Source organism: Asterias amurensis, chromosome 3, assembly GCF_032118995.1.
Source record: "Asterias amurensis chromosome 3, ASM3211899v1".
In the NCBI taxonomy this organism is placed as follows: domain Eukaryota; kingdom Metazoa; phylum Echinodermata; class Asteroidea; order Forcipulatida; family Asteriidae; genus Asterias; species Asterias amurensis.
Genome location: NC_092650.1, coordinates 22464540 through 22485995, shown reverse-complemented (window position 1 = coordinate 22485995; position 21456 = coordinate 22464540). Strand labels below are relative to the sequence as shown.

Sequence of the window (21456 nt, the reverse complement as noted above, 5' to 3'; positions counted from 1 at the left end):
GATTGTCACAGGACTCAGGGAAGTACTGAATATACAGTGCTAACACACATCGGTGTAAGGGTAAAAAAAAAAAAAAAATTAATAATATGATTTTCATTTGTTAAATCAAAATGAGAATCACAGTCATAAAGGTGCAGAAATAAATTCAGTTTTGACAATTTCACACTCTGCTTGTGTTTTAAGTAACCAATATAATTCGTTTCCATCTATGTGATCCTGTAAGCATTGCATACTCAGTACTTTCCAGAATTTTGTGGAAAAAAATCCATAGGCAAATCACTCAGGTGGAATTCACACCTATGACCTTTGCATTGCTAACCCTAGTTTTGCATAGGTGATAGAGATTATAATGCTCTAGAATTGCTAGGGTCGTGGGTTCTAAATCCATAGGCAAATCACTCAGGTGGAATTCACACCTATGACCTTTGCATTGCTAACCCTAGTTTTGCATAGGTGATAGAGATTATAATAACTCTTTCACAAATATGTATTACGCACTGTATCCTCAGTATTTTTAAGAGCTCTGTGACAGAAAATCCACTCGGAAAAATTCTGAGTATAGTGTTAAATTCACATCGTGAATGAGAAAAAAAACCAAATTATATTCTTTATCCCGATGCAAACTATCACGAGAAATCTAGTTGGAAAAAAAAAAAATAATAATTGTTCCACAAACCAAAGATGTATCATACCTGACTGACTTATTGGCCGAACATCACTTTGAATTATGCAGACCAATCAGATTGCGTCTTATTTCAATGAGGGATGCTGATTGGTTACTTGGCCATAGCAGCTGTCATTAGACTCGTCTCCAGCTCTTCCTCCGTATCGGACTTTGTGCCTCGGACTTCAGAGTACCACTGGTTGGCAAGGTGGCGCATTTGAATTCTCCCAGCAATTAATTCCTGATAGAAAAACAAAACTAGTAATTTTTGAGTATTTTCTTTTCAAATTTTCATGAAACCTTTCTTAAAATTTGATTGTTATTCCTCTCAGCTACAGGCAGCAAGGCCCAATTTCATAGAGTGCTTAGGCAGACAATAATTTGCCGCGCCATTTTTCCCCCAGCATGCCTTGCTTGATCATAACCCCTGGAAGTGTAACTCGAAACTATCCAAATATAAGGGATATTACAATTAGTCCTGTGGTTGATCCGTTCTGTGTTGGGCGTTAGTCGCGCACACGCTGGATGCGCTGTGTGTAATAAAAGTCATAAACTTCCTTGGCTTTCAGCGTTGCGCGACAAAATCACTTTATACGCATGCGTTTCGGCGTATAGAGCTTTTGAAAGACGCATGGCGTTTCAAATTTTGCGCGAATATGATAGCCAATCAAAGACGCGGATCGGAGTTTCCCTCCCAGGGGTTAGAGACGTACCCAGAACTAGCGTGATACGGTGCGCTGCCCATGGTAGCGAGGTTGCTGCATACTAGGCTTACATTTCTTGAAAACGAATAAGGCATACTGTATGAAATGTTGAGTTGTCAACCACCGGTTCTTTTAAGAACTAACACTACTCAAAAGAGATTTTCACATGGCGCTACCACAAACCTTACCCAAAGACAAAAGACATTTGAATCTCACCTTGTTTGTATATCGTCGTGTAAAGAATGGCACAAAGTATTTGGTGTCCCATTTGATGAAGCCTGTGAGGTGGGATCTGACGTAGTTGACTTCGTACTCTTCCTCTGTCAGTTCAGACAAGTGCTCCGTATCCACAGCACTCCCCTAAAAAATAAACAACAACAACAACAATGACACAAAAAAGTAGAGAAAAGCTCCTGGTCTTGAACTTCGTTCTTGAAGCGGCACAGCAATTTCCCTTCTGGTAAGAGGTACTTCTATGAAGAAAATGTAAATGTGTACAGGAACATTGCACATGGGAACCAAAGAGTTATTTCTCTGTGAGACACCAAGTGAGAAGTTTGGTCTTTGACAATTAACAATACTGTCCAGTGTCTTTTAAAAAAAAACTTTCACTGCTACCATTCCAGTCATAGCAACTCCACAGGCATTAAACACAATTATTCTCTCCAGTGAAAAAAACAACAATTAGCCTTTTTGAGATATGGCAAACACCATAAGAGTACACCATTTGGTTTGAGTGTATACACAGAGAGAATAACCCAAACCAGACAGTGCAATTAAAGTATTTCCACCGAATCTCAAAATGGCTCATAATGTCACATCTTTGCAAACTAATAACGACTGCTGAGGGCGACAGACACAGAGTGTTTTGAGACTCACCAGATCTTCTGTTTTGCTGAGTGTAATTTCCTTCTTGGGTTTATCCGATCCTGGATTGATGAACTGGATCAACAAGAGGAGACAGAAAGTTTTAAAAGGTTAATCAGATCTTTGTATTAGTGGTGATTTTCTTTTCGATTTTGTTTTTAAAACTATGTTATTTGTTGCAATACTTCTTCTCAGTAAAATTACCGAGAACCAGGCCTCGGCGGGTTTAAACCACTAGTTGAAAGCCTCTTCACCACACATTGATTCCCTTATTCAAAACCACAGTGGATAATATTAAATGGTGACACTGTGGGAGGGTTAATGTACCTTCAATAACGGCATTGTGAGTCCTCCGATGACCACCACGGTGAAGAGTACGATGGTGAGTGTGGTCGTTACCAAGACGTGTCGCGTCTCGTTCCCAAACATCAAGTGGAGACTTAGCGCGTATGCGATGGCACCCCGTAACCCTAACAACCAACAGAAACAAAAATGCTTCAAGGGAGGGTACGTGTTTGGTAATTACTCAAAACAAATATTAACTTAAAAAACTGACTTGGTAACGAGCATTGGAGAGCTGTTGATAGTATAAAACATTGTGGGAAACGACTCCCTCTGAAGTAATGTAGTTTTTGAGAAAGAGGTAATTTCTCACTAAAAATTTCTCATAATAAGAATTGCACACAAATTCGTCCAACAAGGGTGTTTTTTCTTTAAAGGCAAAGTATAACTATGTTTTTTAAAACTGATCAATTGTTTTAATCCTGTAGTCCAGTGAAAACTTTGAGCCCTCCAGAACGTTCCATTTCAACATTCAAAATGCTACCACGCACATTCTATCCTGTGGTAATTATATCATAGTTTGGCACAACATTGTGATCTAGCAATGAGGACACCCTGGGGTCCTACGGGTCGCATTAATAATATAAATAATAATAATCTATTACATTTCTTGTGCGCCACCTCCACCTCCATGTTTATAAGGTACAAATAACACAAAACTTCCATAAAAAGAATCACAGCAAATTACAATCAATATAAATAACCCTGGGGTCCTTCGGGTCGCATTAATAATATAAATAGTAATAATTTATGCCTCTGAAGAAGGTCCGGTTTGGATCGAAAGCTAAGGCAACCTACCCTATTCATTATTGATAATAATAATTTATTATATTTCTTGTGCGCCACCTCCATGAATCACAGCAAATTACAATCAATATAAATAACATAGAAAAACAGACCAAAAAGTCCATACAAATGTCCATTTTTTTTACACACTCCCGAACAGTGACAGGCAGAAATAAAATGGCTCCGCCCTTGTTTTGTTATATTCTGACCTCCCAAGTGATTTCTTACCACTGAACCACATGACCAGCTGCATCTTCAAGGTGATCTTGTGCTCTCGGAATTTATTGCAGATAAACGACAGTGGGAATATGTTGAGGGCTCTGCCTACCAGGATCAGGATCTAATGACATGGAAAGAAGTTAGGGAACTATTATGCCTAGCTATGCATTCACAATGCCAAAATGACACTCTAGACGGACAGGTTTGTGTCAGGTCATGAAACTGTTTTTACAGCCTTTGAGGTTTTTGCGCACGCTGTGTGTTGCGATGGTAAATTGGACCTCGGTGTCAGTTCGTGAAACCGGTCAGTTTCGGTGGAAAGATGCCTAGCCTCATCATCAGAATTAAAAAAGTACAGCTCCCGAAGCATTGAAACTTCATGAGATTGAAGGCCTAGATTAGCATTGTCTAAACACGCAAACAGCTGAAGTACACAGTGTAGCAGTTGATTTGTAGGCCTAGATTAGCATTGTCAAAACACGCAAACAACTGACGTACACAGTGTAGCAGTTGATTTGTAGGCCTAGATTAGCATTGTCAAAACACGCAAACAACTGACGTACACAGTGTAGCAGTTGATTTGTAGGCCTAGATTAGCATTGTCAAAACACGCAAACAACTGAAGTACACAGTGTAGCAGTTGATTTGTAGGCCTAGATTAGGATTGTCTAAACACGCAACCAACTGACGTACACAGTGTAGCAGTTGATTTGTAGGCCTAGATTAGCATTGTCAAAACACGCAGACAACTGAAGTACACAGTGTAGCAGTTGATTTGTAGGCCTAGATTAGCATTGTCTAAATACGCAAACAACTGAAGTACACAGTGTAGCAGTTGATTTGTAGGCCTAGATTAGCATTGTCTAAACACACAAACAACTGACGTACACAGTGTAGCAGTTGATTTGTAGGCCTAGATTAGCATTGTCAAAACACGCAAACAACTGAAGTACACAGTGTAGCAGTTGATTTGTAGGCCTAGATTAGCATTGTCAAAACACGCAAACAACTGAAGTACACAGTGTAGCAGTTGATTTGTAGGCCTAGATTAGGATTGTCTAAACACGCAAACAACTGACGTACACAGTGTAGCAGTTGATTTGTAGGCCTAGATTAGCATTGTCAAAACACGCAGACAACTGAAGTACACAGTGTAGCAGTTGATTTGTAGGCCTAGATTAGCATTGTCTAAATACGCAAACAACTGAAGTACACAGTGTAGCAGTTGATTTGTAGGCCTAGATTAGCATTGTCTAAACACGCAAACAACTGAAGTACACAGTGTAGCAGTTGATTTGTAGGCCTAGATTAGCATTGTCTAAATACGCAAACAACTGAAGTACACAGTGTAGCAGTTGATTTGTAGGCCTAGATTAGCATTGTCTAAACACGCAAACAACTGACGTACGCAGTGTAGCAGTTGATTTGTAGGCCTAGATTAGTATTGTCTAAACACGCAAACAACTGAAGTACGCAGTGTAGCAGTTGATTTGTAGGCCTAGATTAGTATTGTCTAAGCACGCAAACAACTGATGTACGCAGTGTAGCAGTTGATTTGTAGGCCTAGATTAGTATTGTCTAAGCACGCAAACAACTGATGTACGCAGTGTAGCAGTTGATGGTGTCGGTGACAATCTGTCAGTAACGGAGTATTCCATTGTTGTTTTATTATTCCCTTTTCTGAAGCATTGTTCCATTGTTATACACCGAGTACCATAATTTGGCGTGTGTAATGGCACCAACAATCACTTCATCCTCCTTTTTAAAAGGGCAAACAAAATCAACTTTTTTAAAACTTACTAATGTCCAGATTGTGAACGAGGGCTGGAAATTGTGATTAAACGTTGGTATAGCCAGACCAAGGTACACAAACACGCAAGTCTCTGCAACAAAAAAGAAACAACAACAATCAACTCAATTCAACTCCAATGTAACAAGGATCTCTAACCCCAAATCTTGTCACAAATTGACTCATATTCACGAATCAGTTTGAGAACCAGAACTCTTGAAGAATGATTTCTATAATGACAAAGAGAGGGAAAAACTATTAGGTAATCCTCTAAAAGGAAGATTTTGAGCATGAAGTCCTGTACCGGCTGTCCCTGTTTACACAGGGACAACAAAGCGTAGCATGGTATGCTCCCCACATCTGGAACTCTCAACAGCTTAATCTTAGATCTTGTCTTTGTACTACAAAATTCAGATCTCTTCATAAAAATAATCTTTAATATTTCACAGATTTTCAAGGACTAATTTTGTAGCGTCTGTTTTCTTTCATTTTAGTTTTGGTTTTTAATGCGCCTTAAATACCCAGCAGGGTGGATATGTGTGCATTAAAGACACTGGACACTATTGGTAATTGTCAAAGACTAGTCTTCATAGTTGGTGTATCTCAACATTGCATAAATTAACAGACCTGTGAAAATTTGAGCTCAATCAGTCGTCAAAGTTTTGAAACATTAATGAAATAAAAAAAAAAACCTTGTCGCACCATGGTCACACAAAGTTGTGTGCTTTCAGATGCTTGATTTCGAGACCTCAAAATTCTAAATCTGAGGTCTCAAAATCAAATTAATGGAAAATGTGTTCTTTCTCGAAAACTATGTCAACTCAGGGGAGCTGTTTCTCACAATGTTTTATACTATCAACCTCTCCCCATTACTCGTAATCAACAAAGGTCTTATGATAATAATTATTTTGAGTACTTACAAATAGTGTCCACTGCCTCTAAAGGTCTTTATTAATATTTTGCCAATTGAAGACACCCAGCTACCCCCAAGGCTTTAAAACACTACCATGCTTGTGATAAGGCCACATAAAACATTTTTTTTGACATGCCGAATATGAAATCAAGAATAAAGAAATCATCACAATCGCTATAAAACAGAGGGTTTGTGTGTTTTTTATGTTTTCAATAGTTTTGTCAAACAAATTTAACTCCTAGATGACATTTTCTGTAAACTTTTTCAAACAACTAAGCACAGTGTAGCCCAAGTAAATATTTGAAGAATTGTTCTTGCTTTGCCAACATAATAAATATCAGAATAAATAACAGAATAAAAACCTTCTTTAAACATCTTTTCAAACCTGTACATTTTGAAAAAATATCAGCTGAAAAGGTTGTTTTTTACGATTAAAAAACCCCCCCAAAAACAAAAAGGGGTCGGGGGGTTTTGAACGGTCGGGCGGGGACGATCAACAATTTTTATTTTTTATGTGGCCTAAGTCACACAATGTGTCTGCAGAGGTTGGTATTGTTTGAAGCTTTGCATGGTTTGGATAATTAGGAAGAAATTATAAATAAACAGTAAACTTTCCAGAGCCAACACACCGCCCATTTACAAATGGATGTACCCACCAGTTGATTATTTATTTGTAGTGTCTTCCTAGAGCAAGAGGTTGTGAACTCACCTGCCAAGAATGCCAGGGTCCTGAATGTCTGCTGCACGTTGATCTGAGTGATGGGTGAGAGGTTGTGATGAGTGTAGTGAGACATGACGATCCCGCAGAATAATATCGACATGATACCTGAAGAGATAAACCCAGGGGTAATCAAATAATAATAATAACAAATTCTTATATAGCGCACTTCACAATAACCGTATCAATGCCCTTTACATTAGTGCCCTGGTCATAGGGCCAATAACATCCCTGGAATGTTTCTCAGCTCCCTAGGGAGTATACAGCCCTGAGCTGCCTGTAAGGCGCTTGTGGCTTTTTCATACACAACATCAACCTCTACCCTTGCAGGTACCCATTTATACCCCTGGGTGAAGAGAAGAAATTATAGTAAAGTATCTTGCTCAAGGACACAAGTGTCTCGACCGGGATTCGAAACCCACACTCCGGTGAATCAGCACCAGAACTTGAATGTGATGCTCTTAACCACTCGGCCATGAGACTCTCTAATCAAACACAAGTTTAAAAAGTATGTAACAATACGTTGAACACTAAGGTAAGGTAAGGGAAGGTATACATTTGGTAATCACACTTAAAATTAATGGAAACATAAATATTTGGTTAGAAGCCTGTAGCAGCTTTCGCTGGTAGAAAAGCGTTTTCAGAACCATTCCTAGGGTGTTGTGGCCGCTGGTAGAAAAGCGTTTTCAGAACCATTCCTAGGGTGTTGTGGCCGCTGGTAGAAAAGCGTTTTCAGAGCCATTCCTAGGGTGTTGTGGCCGCTGGTAGAAAAGCGTTTTCAGAACCATTCCTAGGGTGTTGTGGCCGCTGGTAGAAAAGCGTTTTCAGAACCATTCCTAGGGTGTTGTGGCCGCTGGTAGAAAAGCGTTTTCAGAACCATTCCTAGGGTGTTGTGGCCGCTGGTAGAAAAGCGTTTTCAGAACCATTCCTAGGGTGTTGTGGCCGCTGGTAGAAAAGCGTTTTCAGAACCATTCCTAGGGTGTTGTGGCCGCTGGTAGAAAAGCGTTTTCAGAACCATTCCTAGGGTGTTGTGGCCGCTGGTAGAAAAGCGTTTTCAGAACCATTCCTAGGGTGTTGTGGCCGAGCAGATAAGAGCACCGCACCCAAGCCCTGGTGCTTCTGTTCAGCAGAGTGTGGGATCAAATTTTTTTAGGGCAAAATAAACTGGTATTCCGTTAAAAAACGAAGAAACCACATCCCTGCAAATGGTTGAATACAGAAACTGTTCAAAAGCATTTGCCAAACGGCTGGGAGGAATGTTTGTGTAACGCTTCAATTTGCTCAGCTTATCTGATCCTCCTTTAGTCAGAACACGGGTAATATTAATCGGATTACGGTCTATGAGAAGAATGAACTTACCGGAGAGTTTGAGTCCTTCTGACAGAACGTAGGGCAGGTAAGAGAAGATCATAATGATTCCAAATTCCAGGGATGGGGTCTTTCTCAGATCGACATGCTTCAGGAGGTGCTTAAAGGTCAAGGTCAATGGTCAGAACTCAAAGGTCAAACTCCATAGAAGTATCCTCAACTCATGAATGCTAATGGGGTACTTATAGAACACTTGGTGGCAGCAGACTTACCAGGCAAACCCATTGTCTCGGTAATGTGCGCATGCTCAAAACTACAAAAACAATGGAAGTTTACCTGGTAAGTCTGCTGCCACTGTGTGTTCCGAAATCTCCCATTGTTTAACTTATGGCAATTCTTCATATCTATAGAGAGGTTTGCGGTTACACCATGTAATGATAACCTCTAAATGAGTTGCAATGGTTCTGAAAAGAACCAATGGTTTCAACTCGGGTTTCGATCATGCTCATCATCCAAAATCTAAAGCTTGAGACTAACAAAAACAATAATCACCAAATTTCAAAAATCAAACACTTTCGATCTTGGCTGTGCTCCGTGCTCACAATGGGTTGATGTGGCTGGCAGCCAGAGGTCACAATGGGTTGATGTGGCTGGCAGCCAGAGGCGCCCTTGTATGCCCGCTTCTCGAACATGTTGTAGCCGCGTCCTTCGCAATTCAGCTCTTAGCTGCGAGTAAGGATGATTAGCCCCTCAAATTATTATTATTATTATTGCAAAAGGATATGAGAGCACTGATGAGTCCAAGAGCTATGCCGACTGCAGCGGACGCACTGAACATAAGACAGAATGAGCCTACAGCAGAACCAAAGGCCTCTGTTGAGGAGACGTTGGCCATCGCTGGTGTATTCAACATGATCACAGTGCTGTAATAGAAAAACATAAAACCAAGTTGATAATAACTCTTTCATGTGATAAACCATCTGCTCTGATTAGGCTACGTTTGAATTGATGACTTCATGAAACAGAATGAGCCAACAGCAGAACCGAAGGCCTCTGTTGAGGAGACGTTGGCCATCGCTGGTGCATTCAACATGATCACAATGCTGTAATAGAAAAACATAAAAACCAAGTAGATAATATAACTCTTTCATGTGATAAACCACCTGCTCTGATTAGGCCATGTTCAAATTTATGATTTCAGCTCTGGCATGGCTTGGACGAGGGGTTCAGTGCATCGAACCAAAGTTCTGGGCCAAAATTGGCCGTCTGGGACTTGACACATTTATGGGTTTTTATAATGACCTCCAACCAACAATCCTCACTCCAGTGTACAACGTGGCCTGATCCAGTTTGTCTTCACTGCTCTTCTACTCTACATCTTTGTAAAGCTTTAAAAAGTTTTAAATAAAAACATCCTGTACATAATATCCACGGAGAAGAGTGTTTATGTGAGTTTTTTTCAAATGAGTTACCGGCAAACTCATGTGACACCTCTATTTTGAGCGTCACAATTGTAACATATCAAAATTTAACCACATGGAAAACTTGGGCGTGATCCCTTGCTGAAAAGCAGTTAAAGGCCGACAGCTTCTGACTGGTACCCCGAACAAAGATATTGACAAATAGGGAGACTGCCAACATATGGCTAGAAAGCTCAATTGGTAGAGCGCAGGTCGAGGTTTGAGTCAAACTATATTTTTTTATTTTAATTCCAAAAAAAAAAGCAAAACAATAAAACAAGCACAGGCCGTCCAGGGAAGGGCAAAAGTAAAAAAACTGTCAATAAAAAAGATGTGCCCTCCCACACATAGCTCATTAAAAAAAAAACATTTATATACTGTACATTAAACATTCTAAAATTGCAGTAAAAATTAAAAACAAAAGATGGCAAGTAAAAAGCAATAACACAAACGATATGCACAAGGTTCTTTTTCAAAACGTCCACAGATTCACACTAAACCTACAGCGCCCGAAGACAATGACAGTAGAAAGCCTCCCCCGAAATACCACTTACCGAGGAACTGCAGCCCCTGAGAAATGAGCAAAACAAGTCACCAAACATATTTCGTCTCAGTGAGATGAACATTATTTTAGCATGCAAAAACCCATCAACCAGCCATCAAACTCTAGTCAATTTTTCCCCTTGTTCAACCCCAAATCAACAATTATACTATAAAAGTATCTCAACGATCAACTCACTCGGACATTACAATGGAGACGGCATCGTTCAGGATACTCTCACCAAAGACCAGCATGTTGAGGAGTGGATGAACGTCAATGGCCGAGAAGATCGCTAGGGTCGCCACAGGATCCACAGCCGAGATGAGAGACCCGAAGGCAAAGCTCTCCACCAGGTCTAGCTCGTACGCTACCTTAGCCTGGATTGGCAAGACATTGACAACTTCGTGTGACAAGGGTGTTTTTACTTTCATTATTATCTTGCAACTTCGACGACCGATTGAGCTCAAATTTTCACAGGTATGTTTCCTTAATGCATATGTTGAATGTGAAGACTAGTCTTTGACAATTACCAATAATAAAACTAAAATGGCACAGAGTTACATTAAACTTTATACACGGCTTAAAGATAACATAGTAGAAAGCTTCCCTTAAAATATTACTTGCTGAGGTGCTGTAGGTGCTGTAGAAAAATTACTAAAACAGTTTCACGAAAGAGATTCTCGTGATTTACATGACACTCCTGTAGACATTGCTCTGTGATTTTCACTGTTTGTGATTTCCATTTTTTTTCTTTTAGTTTTTGAGAAAAAGCCTGATATGGTTTTACGGATTTTCCAGTATTATTTCACTTTTCAGTAAAAGGGCATTCATGAATGGGAATAAAAGATTAGTGACTCGGTTTTAAGAGAGTAATGGTCGTGTGATAAAGGACCTTGTCCCGCCAGTTTTAAACAGCCGTTTAAGACCAGGTTGCCTAGTCTGTTATTCCCATATCTAATCATTACCTTTCCAAGAAGAAATAACCCCCCTCCAACAACACTAGCTGAGATGACCGTTCCAAAGACTGCAAACACCAGGATAGAACCGATGTTCTGGAAGAAGTTACCCTGAAGGGGAAAAAAAAAAACACAGAAGGAAAATTTTCAATTCATTTAATTTATTTTGGTTGTGAAGCCAAAGTCTCTCAGAAAATTTAAACTTCATCACTGTACTAAAATTAAGCTTAGTACTAAGGCCACATAAAACAAAAACAATTTACGGGTGGGGGAGGGAGGGAGTTTTTATATATATATATAATTTTTTTTCCACAGGTCCCTCATACCTATTTTTAAAATCATCATACCTTTGATCTTGCTATTCTTATTAATTGACCATTGTTAGTTGCATCATGATGCAACTTGCTCTCTAATCCTACCCTTTCATGTCTCCCTGCATTGTTGTCGAACAATACATTTACCACTTTTATGGTCCAGTAACCCATCCTTTCATTCTAAACATCCTTTGTCCTCGCCACTTTACTCCTATTGGTTCATAGCCACACATTGTCTCTGAAATAGAAACTTTGATTGGCTGTTATTTTCCCGCTTCTTTCTGGATCCTTTCCTTAATCCCTTTCCCCCTCTCTTTTTCTATAAATGGATATGTATTTGTTTGTACTTGTTTTATGCCTCTGAAGAAGGTTCGGATTGGATCGAAAGCTAAGGCCATCTACCCTATTCATTATATATAATTTATATATATATATTTCCCATTAACCCATTCGTTTTACAGGATTGTGTTTAACCCCCTTTTTTTCACAGGCTTGTGTTAACGTTTTTCTTTTTCAGATTTGTTGTTAACCTTTTCCTTTTCAGATTTGTAAATAACGTATATTATTCTGCAGGTTATATAACCCTTTCTTTTCAAACCTGTACATTTTGAAAAAAAATATCATCTGGGCAGAAAAAGTATAAAGACATATCCAGACATTAAAAATAAAAAAAAATAACAAATGGGGTCGGGGGTTTTGAACGGTCGGGCGGGGATGATCAACAATAATTGTTTAATGTGGCCTAACCAAGAACCCAACGGAGAGAACACAATGAAGGAAGTTTCAGTTGTACATGTACATGTGGGAGGGAAAAAACACATTAAAATGAAAAAAGGAAACAGCAATACAATAACTTTAAAAATGAACAATTAAATTTATAATTAAAAGAGTTGTCTGTGCACTGTACATGCATTTGCACCATAAAAATACACTATACAAATATACACATTATGCACTATTACAGCTACCCATACTAAAATAAATAGGACAAAAGCAATCAAATTACTCTTAAACTGAACAATTAAATTTATAATTAAAAGGGGTGACTGTGCACTTTCACCATGATGAGCGGATGATCATTTTCATTACCATGATCATGTTCATTACCTCATGATCATTACTATAATCATTACCTCGTGCATGGTATCATCAACACAGTGCTAAAAGGTTGTTAATTGCAAAGTCATACTCTTAAAGGGACACGTTTAAGAGTATGACTTGGATTGGGCAAGTTAAAACCATTTACATGTATATATGATTTGAGGTATATGATTTGGTTTGTGCTAACACCATGTGTGTATCTACTTGCCAGGTAGAGTTTGTTCTTTAGAGAACTGTACTGCGAAGTAGATTTATCGGATATTCGGGAGGCTTCTTAGTTCTGAAAAGAACTGTCCTGCTTTTTAACTACTACCCGACGGAAGGTATAGAAAATAGGCTAGGACTTCTACTAGAATCGTAATTACTAAACTAACGCAGAGGCGGTTCTTCAGTTGGTCTCAAAAATTTGACTAGTCATCGTCAAGAGACTGAAGAGATAAGAGAAAAGTGGGCTTATCTATAGGGGTTCAAACTGCAAACATGTTTTAAAATACAATACAATGATCCACACAACTATGCCTGAAAATTACAAGGTTTTCCCGTTATCCAGTGCCTTTAAAGGATTTGGGCACTTTTTCAAAATGTCCAAAGATTTACATTAAACTTACAGGGTTTGAAGATAATGATAGTGGAAAGCTTCCCTTCCATTATGACTTACTGAGGTGCTGTAGTTTTTGAGAAATGAGTAAAACAATGTCAGGAAATTATGTTTGTAAATGATTAAAATAATTTTGGGCTCATGAGAGCAAAATTATTTTCATGACATTGTTTTACTCATTACCCAACAACCGCAACACCTCAGCACATAATATTTTCAGGGAAGCTTTTTGCTAACATTATCTTCAAACTGTGTAAGTTTAGTGTATATCTGTGGACATTGTGTTTTTTTGTCCTACAAAAAGTACATACTCCCTTTAAGGGTCAGACAGTTGGAGGGTTAACATTCTTACCTTATGCAAAGAGTAGCCCGACTCAAAGATGATGGGAGGTAGGAGGATGAGAAAGAACATGGTAGGGTCCATCATCTCATAATCCTGTTACAAAAAGAAACAAATCTTGACATTTATACGTTCTAAACCTCTCGACCATGACACCTTACGAAACACACTAAGAGCAAGTTCGAGAGTGCACAATGCTTAACTAAAGGTTGACCATTTTGACTCAAACCCAGGCTGGTCGACCATTGGTTGACTACTGTGGTCGACCATTTGGACCCAGCCTCGAGCCCATGGTTTCTTCACTGGTCCCAACAGCATGTTTCATTCTAACATGTGTTAAGCGCAGAGGGGAACCAGTGACACTTTAGCGAAAAGGTGGAAGGTTGACTAGACTCGTTCGGGTGAGTATGTCATTGCACATGTGCATTGCTAGTCTGTGGTCGACCACTGGTGGACTAAATGTGTGCACTCGAACTTGCTCTAAATTGCACGCCACCTTGAAAGTACCTTTGCTTCATCACAAAATAACATCAATAAAGACTGAGAAATCCTGTAAAGCAAGGGATACTCACCGTTAGGTTGTACTCAGCGATCGTGACATTCTTCAGTAGTAAAGACACCAGTCCGATGAGTACGCCCAGACCAACGACGGCCACGCTCTCCGGGAGGTAGTGAAACTTGAACTTAATCAGCAGATGAACAAGGATGATGGACAGAGCTGTCATCAGAAAATAATTGAAAAAAAAGTTGTAAAATGTTATCAGCTTTGCTTCAAGGCACTGGAAACGTTTGGTAATTGTCAAAGACCAGTATTCTAATTTGGTGTAACTGAACATGCATAAAATAACAAACCTGAACGAATGTTTTGGTATGGCTGCACTTGGCTCAATTTCATAAAGCCTGTAAGCACAAAAACTTGCTAAGCACAGAATAGTATTGCTAAGCAGAATCAGGTTACCAGCACAAAATTACATTAAGTTTGCATACTGTGCTTGCTGCATAGAAATTGGTTAAGCATTATTTTCTGCTTAAAGGCAGTGGACACTATTGGTAATTACTCAAAATAATTATCAGCATAAAACCTCACTTGGTAACAAGTAATGGGGAGAGGTTGATAGTATAAAACATTGTGAGAAACAGCTCCCTCTGAAGTGACATAGTTTTCAAGAAAGAAGTAACTTTCCACAAATTTGATTTCAAGACCATAGATTTAGAATTTGAGGTCTCAAAATAAAGCATCTGAAAGCACACATTTGTGTGACAAGGGTGCTTTTTATGACCAATTGAGCTCAAATTTCCACAGGTTTGTTGTTGAGATACACCAAGTGAGAAGACTGGTCTTTGACAATTACCAATAGTGTCTAGTGTCTTTAATAGCTTCATGAAATTGGGCCTTCATCTATTGTTGCATCAAAAGAGTTGGTTGCTGAACAGGCGTCCAGTGAAGATTTGACATAACCCGAGTTCTCCATCTTGTGCCTTATGTGCTAGGTTAGGGGTGTAACATACTTCTTTTTTTCCTTTTTTTATGCAAGTCGCCAGACACACAAGGCCTGAAGGTGTGGGCTACAAATATTTGTTCCAGAGGCCGTTGCCACCTACTCCTAGGGCTGAAACAGGGTTACCCCCTTTACAGTCCATGCGGATGTAGGCTTGGGTATCATCAATTCGAAGCCTGGCCGGTAGAGCACAAAGCACTATCCCCCAAATTTACATAGCAAGTGTCACGACCGGGTTTCAAAACCACATTCTGCCGATCAAATACCAGGGCTCAATTTCATGGCTCTGCTTACCGTAAGCAAGGAATCGGCGCTTATGGAAGCAGGGATTCTTTGCTTACGGCAAGCGTATTTCATGGGTCAGCGACGAAGTTTGGCTTCTGCCCGTGTGTACTTCACGTTACTAGGCATACTACGCTTAGGTAGTGCGGAAATTGCACTTAAAGCCATTGGACCCTTTCGGAACAGAAAAAAAGAAAACAGTTCACAGATTTACAAATAATTTACAGGGTTTACAGAAGGTAATGGTGAAAGACTTCTCTTGAAATATTAGTCCATGAAATGCTTTACTTTTTGAGAAAACGGTAAAACAATATAAATTCTTGTTAGCGAGAATTACGGATTTGTTACAAACACATGTCATGACACGGTGAAACGCGCGAAAACAGGAGTGGGTTTTTCCGTTATTTTCTCCCGACTCCGATGTCCGATTGAGCCTAAATTTCCACAGGATTGTTATTTTATATATAATTTGTGATACACGAAGTGTGGGACTTGGACAATACTGTTTACCGAAAGTGTATAATGGCTGTAAGCGGGGAATCGTGATAGTAAGCACAGAATTCGGCGGTAAGCAGAGCCATGAAATTGGGTCCAGAGCTTGAATCCGGTGCTCTTAAACGCTCGGCCAGGACACGCCACTTACCCAGAATGAGGAGAATGAAGAACAGCGCTAGGCTGCTAGAGTGTTCCTCTTCAGCTGAATTACCAGCAGGTAGTTGATGATCTTGGACTGTTGCTTGCTCCGTGGAAAGAGCGTCAGTCAAAGTGGCTTGAGTAGAAGAATTCAGCTTATCCCTGCTCCAACACAAAATGTAAATATAACAAAAACATATTAAATATGATATTGGTAAGACAAGTCCTGCTCTAGAATTGCAAGGTTGTGGGGTTTGAATCCTACCCAAGTAATATGCCTGTGATTGGTGTACTGTATGGGTAAATTGAAAATTAATATTCTTTATCCCCGATGCAAATTTACATCTTTTAAAGGCAGTGGACTATTGGTAATGAATCAAAAAAATTATTAGCATAAAAACTTAATTGGTACCAAGCAATGGGGAGAGGTTGATAGTATACAAATATTGACTGCTTCGAGTGCTATGGTTAAAACTATGACTCCCGAGGTGATCCCCGGAGCGTTCTATTTTCCCGAGGCGAAGCCGAGGGAAAATAGAACGCTCCGGGGATCACCGAGGGAGTCATAGTTTTTAACCATTGCACGAGTAAAAGCAGTCAATATTTGTTTTATAACACCCCAAACATTTCTAAATACTGTACTATTATTATTAAGTTACAGACCTGAATGCTACAATCCACGGACGACGCGAATACAGATTGCAAACACTTTTACTTACTGTGTTGCATGTAGTGTCGTGCAATCTGAAATGGTTACAGACTATTAGTTTATCATCCTCGTACACGCAACGGACGTCTGGGTACTGCATGCCGTGTGCTAGTCTGTCGGACTAGCGCACGGCGCCGTGTGCTAGTCTTCGGACTAGCGCATGGCAAACCGATGCACTATCACACGGCCGTCGTCTAGCAAAACTAAGACATGTCATGTGACGCGCTCTTAACCAATGAGCAGGCAGAATACTTGCAAGGGGTGTTATAATATAAAACGTTGTGAGAAACTGCTCCCTCTAAAGTAACATAGTTTTCAAGACAGAATTACTATTCCCCAAATTTGATTTTGAGACCTCAGAATTAGGTTTGAGGTCTCGAAATCAAGCATCTGAAAGCACACAACTTCGTGTGACAAGGGTATCGACCACGCCATACTTCTTCAGCGCCCGTCTTTGGAACTCGGCTTCTCCGACAGTCATGTGTCATGGCTTAGATCATACCTCAGCAATCGGATTAGCAGAGTTAAAGTCACGAATGATCTTTCAGAACCCCAATCACTTGACTTTGGCGTCCCACAATGCTCTGTTTTTGGCCCACAACTGTTTACCATGTACCCTAGTCCATCATCAAGCAGCATGAAGACGTGCAATACCATTCCTATGCGGACGATGTGCAACTATTCATTACAGTCGACCCCCGGAGTCAAAATTCCATCGAGGCTGGTCTATCGTCATTGTCAGAGTGCATTATGGACCTACAGACATGGATGGCTCACAACATGCTTAACTGCAGCAAAACTCAGTTCATGGTCGTCGCTAATTCCTGCACTCTTCCACAACTCGCAAATATTTCACTTCGGATCAACAATGAGATCATTGCACCTTCCACTACTGTTCGGAACCTTGGCGTGGAGTTTGACTTTGCTCTGAAAATGAACCATCACGTGTCTTCTCTTTGTCGCTCGCTCCACTGCCATCTACGCAATATTGGACGCATAAGGTCGTCACGTCAAGACTCGACTATTCTAACTCATTGCTACATGGGCCTCATCACAGTCCGCGCAAAGTGCAGATAAGGCAACGTTGCCTTATTGTGCAACCAGTAGCGCAATAATGCAACTTCCGGTGTAAAAGTAGAAAAATGTAAGCTACGTTGAAAACAAGGTGAAATACTGTCAATGCTAATCAGCTTATGTGGTCTGAGGGTAAAATAAAACATCTTTACTGTTGTTTTAGGACAGTTGGGCTGGTTGGGGATGGGGTGGGTGGAGCATGGAGGAGGGGTGGGGTATGGGGGCGGAGCTAATACTACACGTGAGAATAGCGTCATGATTAAAGTTTATTTATTCATTTTTTTAAGCTTCATAATTATGTTCTGTATTTACATTGAGTTTTTAATTGTAATACATTTCTTTAATAAAATTATTTCTGAAAGTTGATTAGTTCTTTTTTGTATTTATATTTATAATGACGATTTAATTCCTTCTCTGTGAGCACAGGCTTTCCTGATCTGCCGGCTCTAAGTCTTTTTCTCTGGATGGGCTGAAGGAATGGAACAAGTTACCTAAACTCGTCAGGGAATCATCTTCTACTGCCATTTTCAAGAAAACCTACTTTTTCAGTCAGCCTTGACATTAATATTTTGTTGTTTTGTTTTTCTTGTTTCTTGTTTAGTTCAGGCGCTATATAATACCTGTATTATTATTAATATTACCAACTCTCAAATGTTTTACTTTTTTCTAAGTCTCATATTTCAAAAGTGTACATTTTCTAGGTTTTATTTTTAACATTGAAAGAGCAATAAATAATAAATATAAACTATAACTTGTGTTTAAAGTAAAGTTATTTCTAGAAAAATTTACTGACAGTGATTGAATAATTTAAAATAAAAAATGGCAAATTGCAAACTGCATGGTCACTTAAAAAAATGTAAATAAAAATAATTAAAAATTTGTCTCATACAAAAACACAAAAGTTTCATTTATGGTAATGATTAATCAAGATTGCACAATTTAAAGTAAACATCAAAGTGAAAAACACTTCTTAAATAAACATTTTATAAATCTTTAAAAATTAAAACAAAATGTGATTTTCAAATCAAATGGAAGTCAGCAATTACAACAATGTTACACTTTTACCAAGTTAATAAAATGTTGCCACCATGTGTGTTCAGAATGTTGAATAGGGCATCTAATTAGTACATAACTTCCTGCTGATTGGCGTGCCCAATAGTTTTTGTTGAACAGTGGATATACCAAGTTTAGTTCTGCCCTAATTAATAAAGATTGCACAAACCAAAATTAATTATTTTATATCACTGATGTTTAATTTGTAGCCATACTTGACAAAGATTGCATAATTAAAATAATTACTTATTAATAATTATTTATTTCCGAAATAATTACTGTACCTTCCTTTTTACTTGTTTACATTTGGTTGCAATCTACTGTTTTAAATCAATTATGTCAATGGGACGGGCCGGGATGGCTAAGTTAGAGACCCGCTTGCACATCTCCCCCTCTCTCAACCTCCAAAATATTTTGGGTCCACCACAACGAACTTGTCTGGCGTAAATGAAAAATTCCGGCATCGGGCCGATCTCAAGTTTCAAACCACGGTCCCTTGGACATAGACAGGTCTACTCTCGCCAAAGTTGTCACTTTATTTACTTAGGTTCCCTGCTTTAATATGAAATTCTCGTCTACATACAAAATTTGTTATCCAAACTACTCAGCCAAGGCAAGGAGCAAAGTTACTAAAATAGTTATTACTCTTCCAAGTTTCCCGCCATCTGTTTATGTTTCGCGCAATTCATGAATGGTCAGGCACGTCAATACATTTAAAAACTTAACATCAATAAAGTTTTTATTTTATTTAATTTTAACAATAAAAAATATTAAGTTTAATTTAAAACTGTAATATTATTTTTTTATTGACTATAAACAATATTATTTAAAAAAAGAGAGTGGGTTTTAAACTTGCATAAATTAACACCGCTGGACGAGGATACAATCTGACACAGTAAAATGACGTCGCAGTTTTCCTGAACGGCAAGTGTGGAGTGATGATTTTCAAAAGCCATTTGCGCGAAAACGCACAGATAACTTTTTGATTTGCACAGATAGAAAGTTGGGTAAGGAACTTAACAATACTATTATATGATTTTAACTATTCCAACAAAGCCTTTTTCGATTCCCTTTTTGTGTTTGAATGCAAGAGTTGCCGAATAGTGCAACTTTGAAGTAGTGCAATTCGTCAACGTTTCCGAATTCTGCTACTCAACGTTGCACAATAAGGCAACGTTGCCTTATCTGCACTTTGCGCGGACTGATCATCTGACACCAAACATCTTCAGCGCGTCCAAAACCGGGCTGCCAAACTGATTTTTAAGTGTAGTAAATACGACTACGTCATAGCACTTCTCCATCAACTTCACTGGCTCCCAGTCCATCAGCGTATTGTTTTCAAGATTCTCACCATTGTATACAAAATACAAATGTCTTCACCATACCGCTCCTTCATATCTCACCAGTCTCATCAAGATTTACCAACCTGGAAGACCTGGCCTTCGCTCTGGTTCGGACAGTACACTCTTCTCTTGGCAGTTCCAAAGGTGCATTCCGCTGCTGGGGATCGTGCTTTTTACGCAATATGCTTAAATTCGTTCCGCGTAAATAAAGGGCCTATTTAGTATCGTAGCATCATACGTTATCGACCCTCATATGTTTTCGAACCCCAACATTGAATTGATTCCCGTTTACAGAAGCTCTGCATGCAGTTTACTCAGACAACATAACAAAATTATGGACTTTTAACTGTAACTGATAGTGTACATGTTTCCTACCCTGTTCCATTGACGATCGACGTTTCTTCACTAATGCCGTCTACAGACGCTGCTGCAGGGGTGGTCTTCGGCGTCGGCGGTAGACTGCCGGCATCACCGCCGGCATCTCGCCTTACCAACAACCTCACTACATCATCATCTCTATCGTTGGCTTCGAAGGCACAGCATTCATTCCAGCAAATTAATCGTAAAGCAAGCAGTAAAAAGGGCAGCGTAAACCCTTTCATACTATTCGAAAGAAACATATACTTGGATAACAACTTATCAGTCAGTTAATTGGAGAAAAGGGAACACTAAACACTGCTACTAGTACGGGTACCTTCCTCTTTCGTTCTGTTGTTTTTCTTTCTGTAAACGTTTCATTAACCGTATGGTTCCCCCTACACACATTATAATCAACACATGTTTACGTTTGGGTGCCAGTCATTTTCCTCATCGTCAATAGAGGGCAGCATTTAGACTGGATGGGCGGGGCTCTTATACCGCTTGTGGTGTGGTGGGGGGGGGGGCGTAAAATCAACCCCCTTTTTTCATTTTCCCAAAAAATAATGGTAGAATAATTGTTCGCCTATTAATGTAACAATCTGTTTATTTTTTGACGAAAATGCAAGGTTGACCCCTTCTGATTTTCTCCAAGTTCAGCCCATTTTTGACAAAAATGCAAAGTTTAGTCGTTTATGGATTTTATCAAAATTCAACCCATTTTTGATGAGAGTGCAAAGTTTACCCCTTGTAATTTTATCAAATTTCAGCACCTTTTTAACAAAGAAATGCAAGGCTTATCACTTGTAATCTAATTTCTGCCCATATTTTACGAAAGTGCAGCACGGCAAGGTTTACTTCTTGTGAATTTATCAAAATTCAACAC

The 21456-nt window shown here is 39.2% G+C and overlaps 1 protein-coding gene across 1 annotated transcript; it reads right to left on the bottom strand.

The window, feature by feature from the left end:
- Positions 1 to 247: 247 nt before the first annotated feature.
- LOC139935154 (sodium/hydrogen exchanger 8-like) lies at positions 248 to 20918 on the bottom strand. The gene is made up of 15 exons (XM_071929623.1): positions 20589 to 20918; positions 16045 to 16196; positions 14193 to 14338; positions 13633 to 13716; positions 11277 to 11378; positions 10510 to 10688; positions 9096 to 9233; positions 8362 to 8468; positions 6994 to 7110; positions 5383 to 5465; positions 3592 to 3703; positions 2563 to 2705; positions 2248 to 2310; positions 1585 to 1728; positions 248 to 905 (listed from the first exon to the last, which is right to left on the bottom strand). The coding sequence occupies exons 1-15, from the start codon at positions 20831 to 20833 to the stop codon at positions 777 to 779; spliced, it is 1944 nt and encodes a 647-aa protein (XP_071785724.1). The 5' UTR covers positions 20834 to 20918; the 3' UTR covers positions 248 to 776.
- Positions 20919 to 21456: the final 538 nt, after the last annotated feature.

Bases quoted from the DNA above. Each gene is read 5' to 3' on its own strand.
- LOC139935154 (XM_071929623.1), bottom strand. From the start codon at position 20,833: ATGTTTCTTTCGAATAGTATGAAAGGGTTTACGCTGCCCTTTTTACTG. The intron at 13,717-14,192 runs GTGAGTATCCCT...TTTTTGTAACAG, and splicing joins TCGCTGAGTACAACCTAACG to GATTATGAGATGATGGACCC. The intron at 5,466-6,993 runs GTGAGTTCACAA...TTTTTGTTGCAG, and splicing joins GACCCTGGCATTCTTGGCAG to AGACTTGCGTGTTTGTGTAC.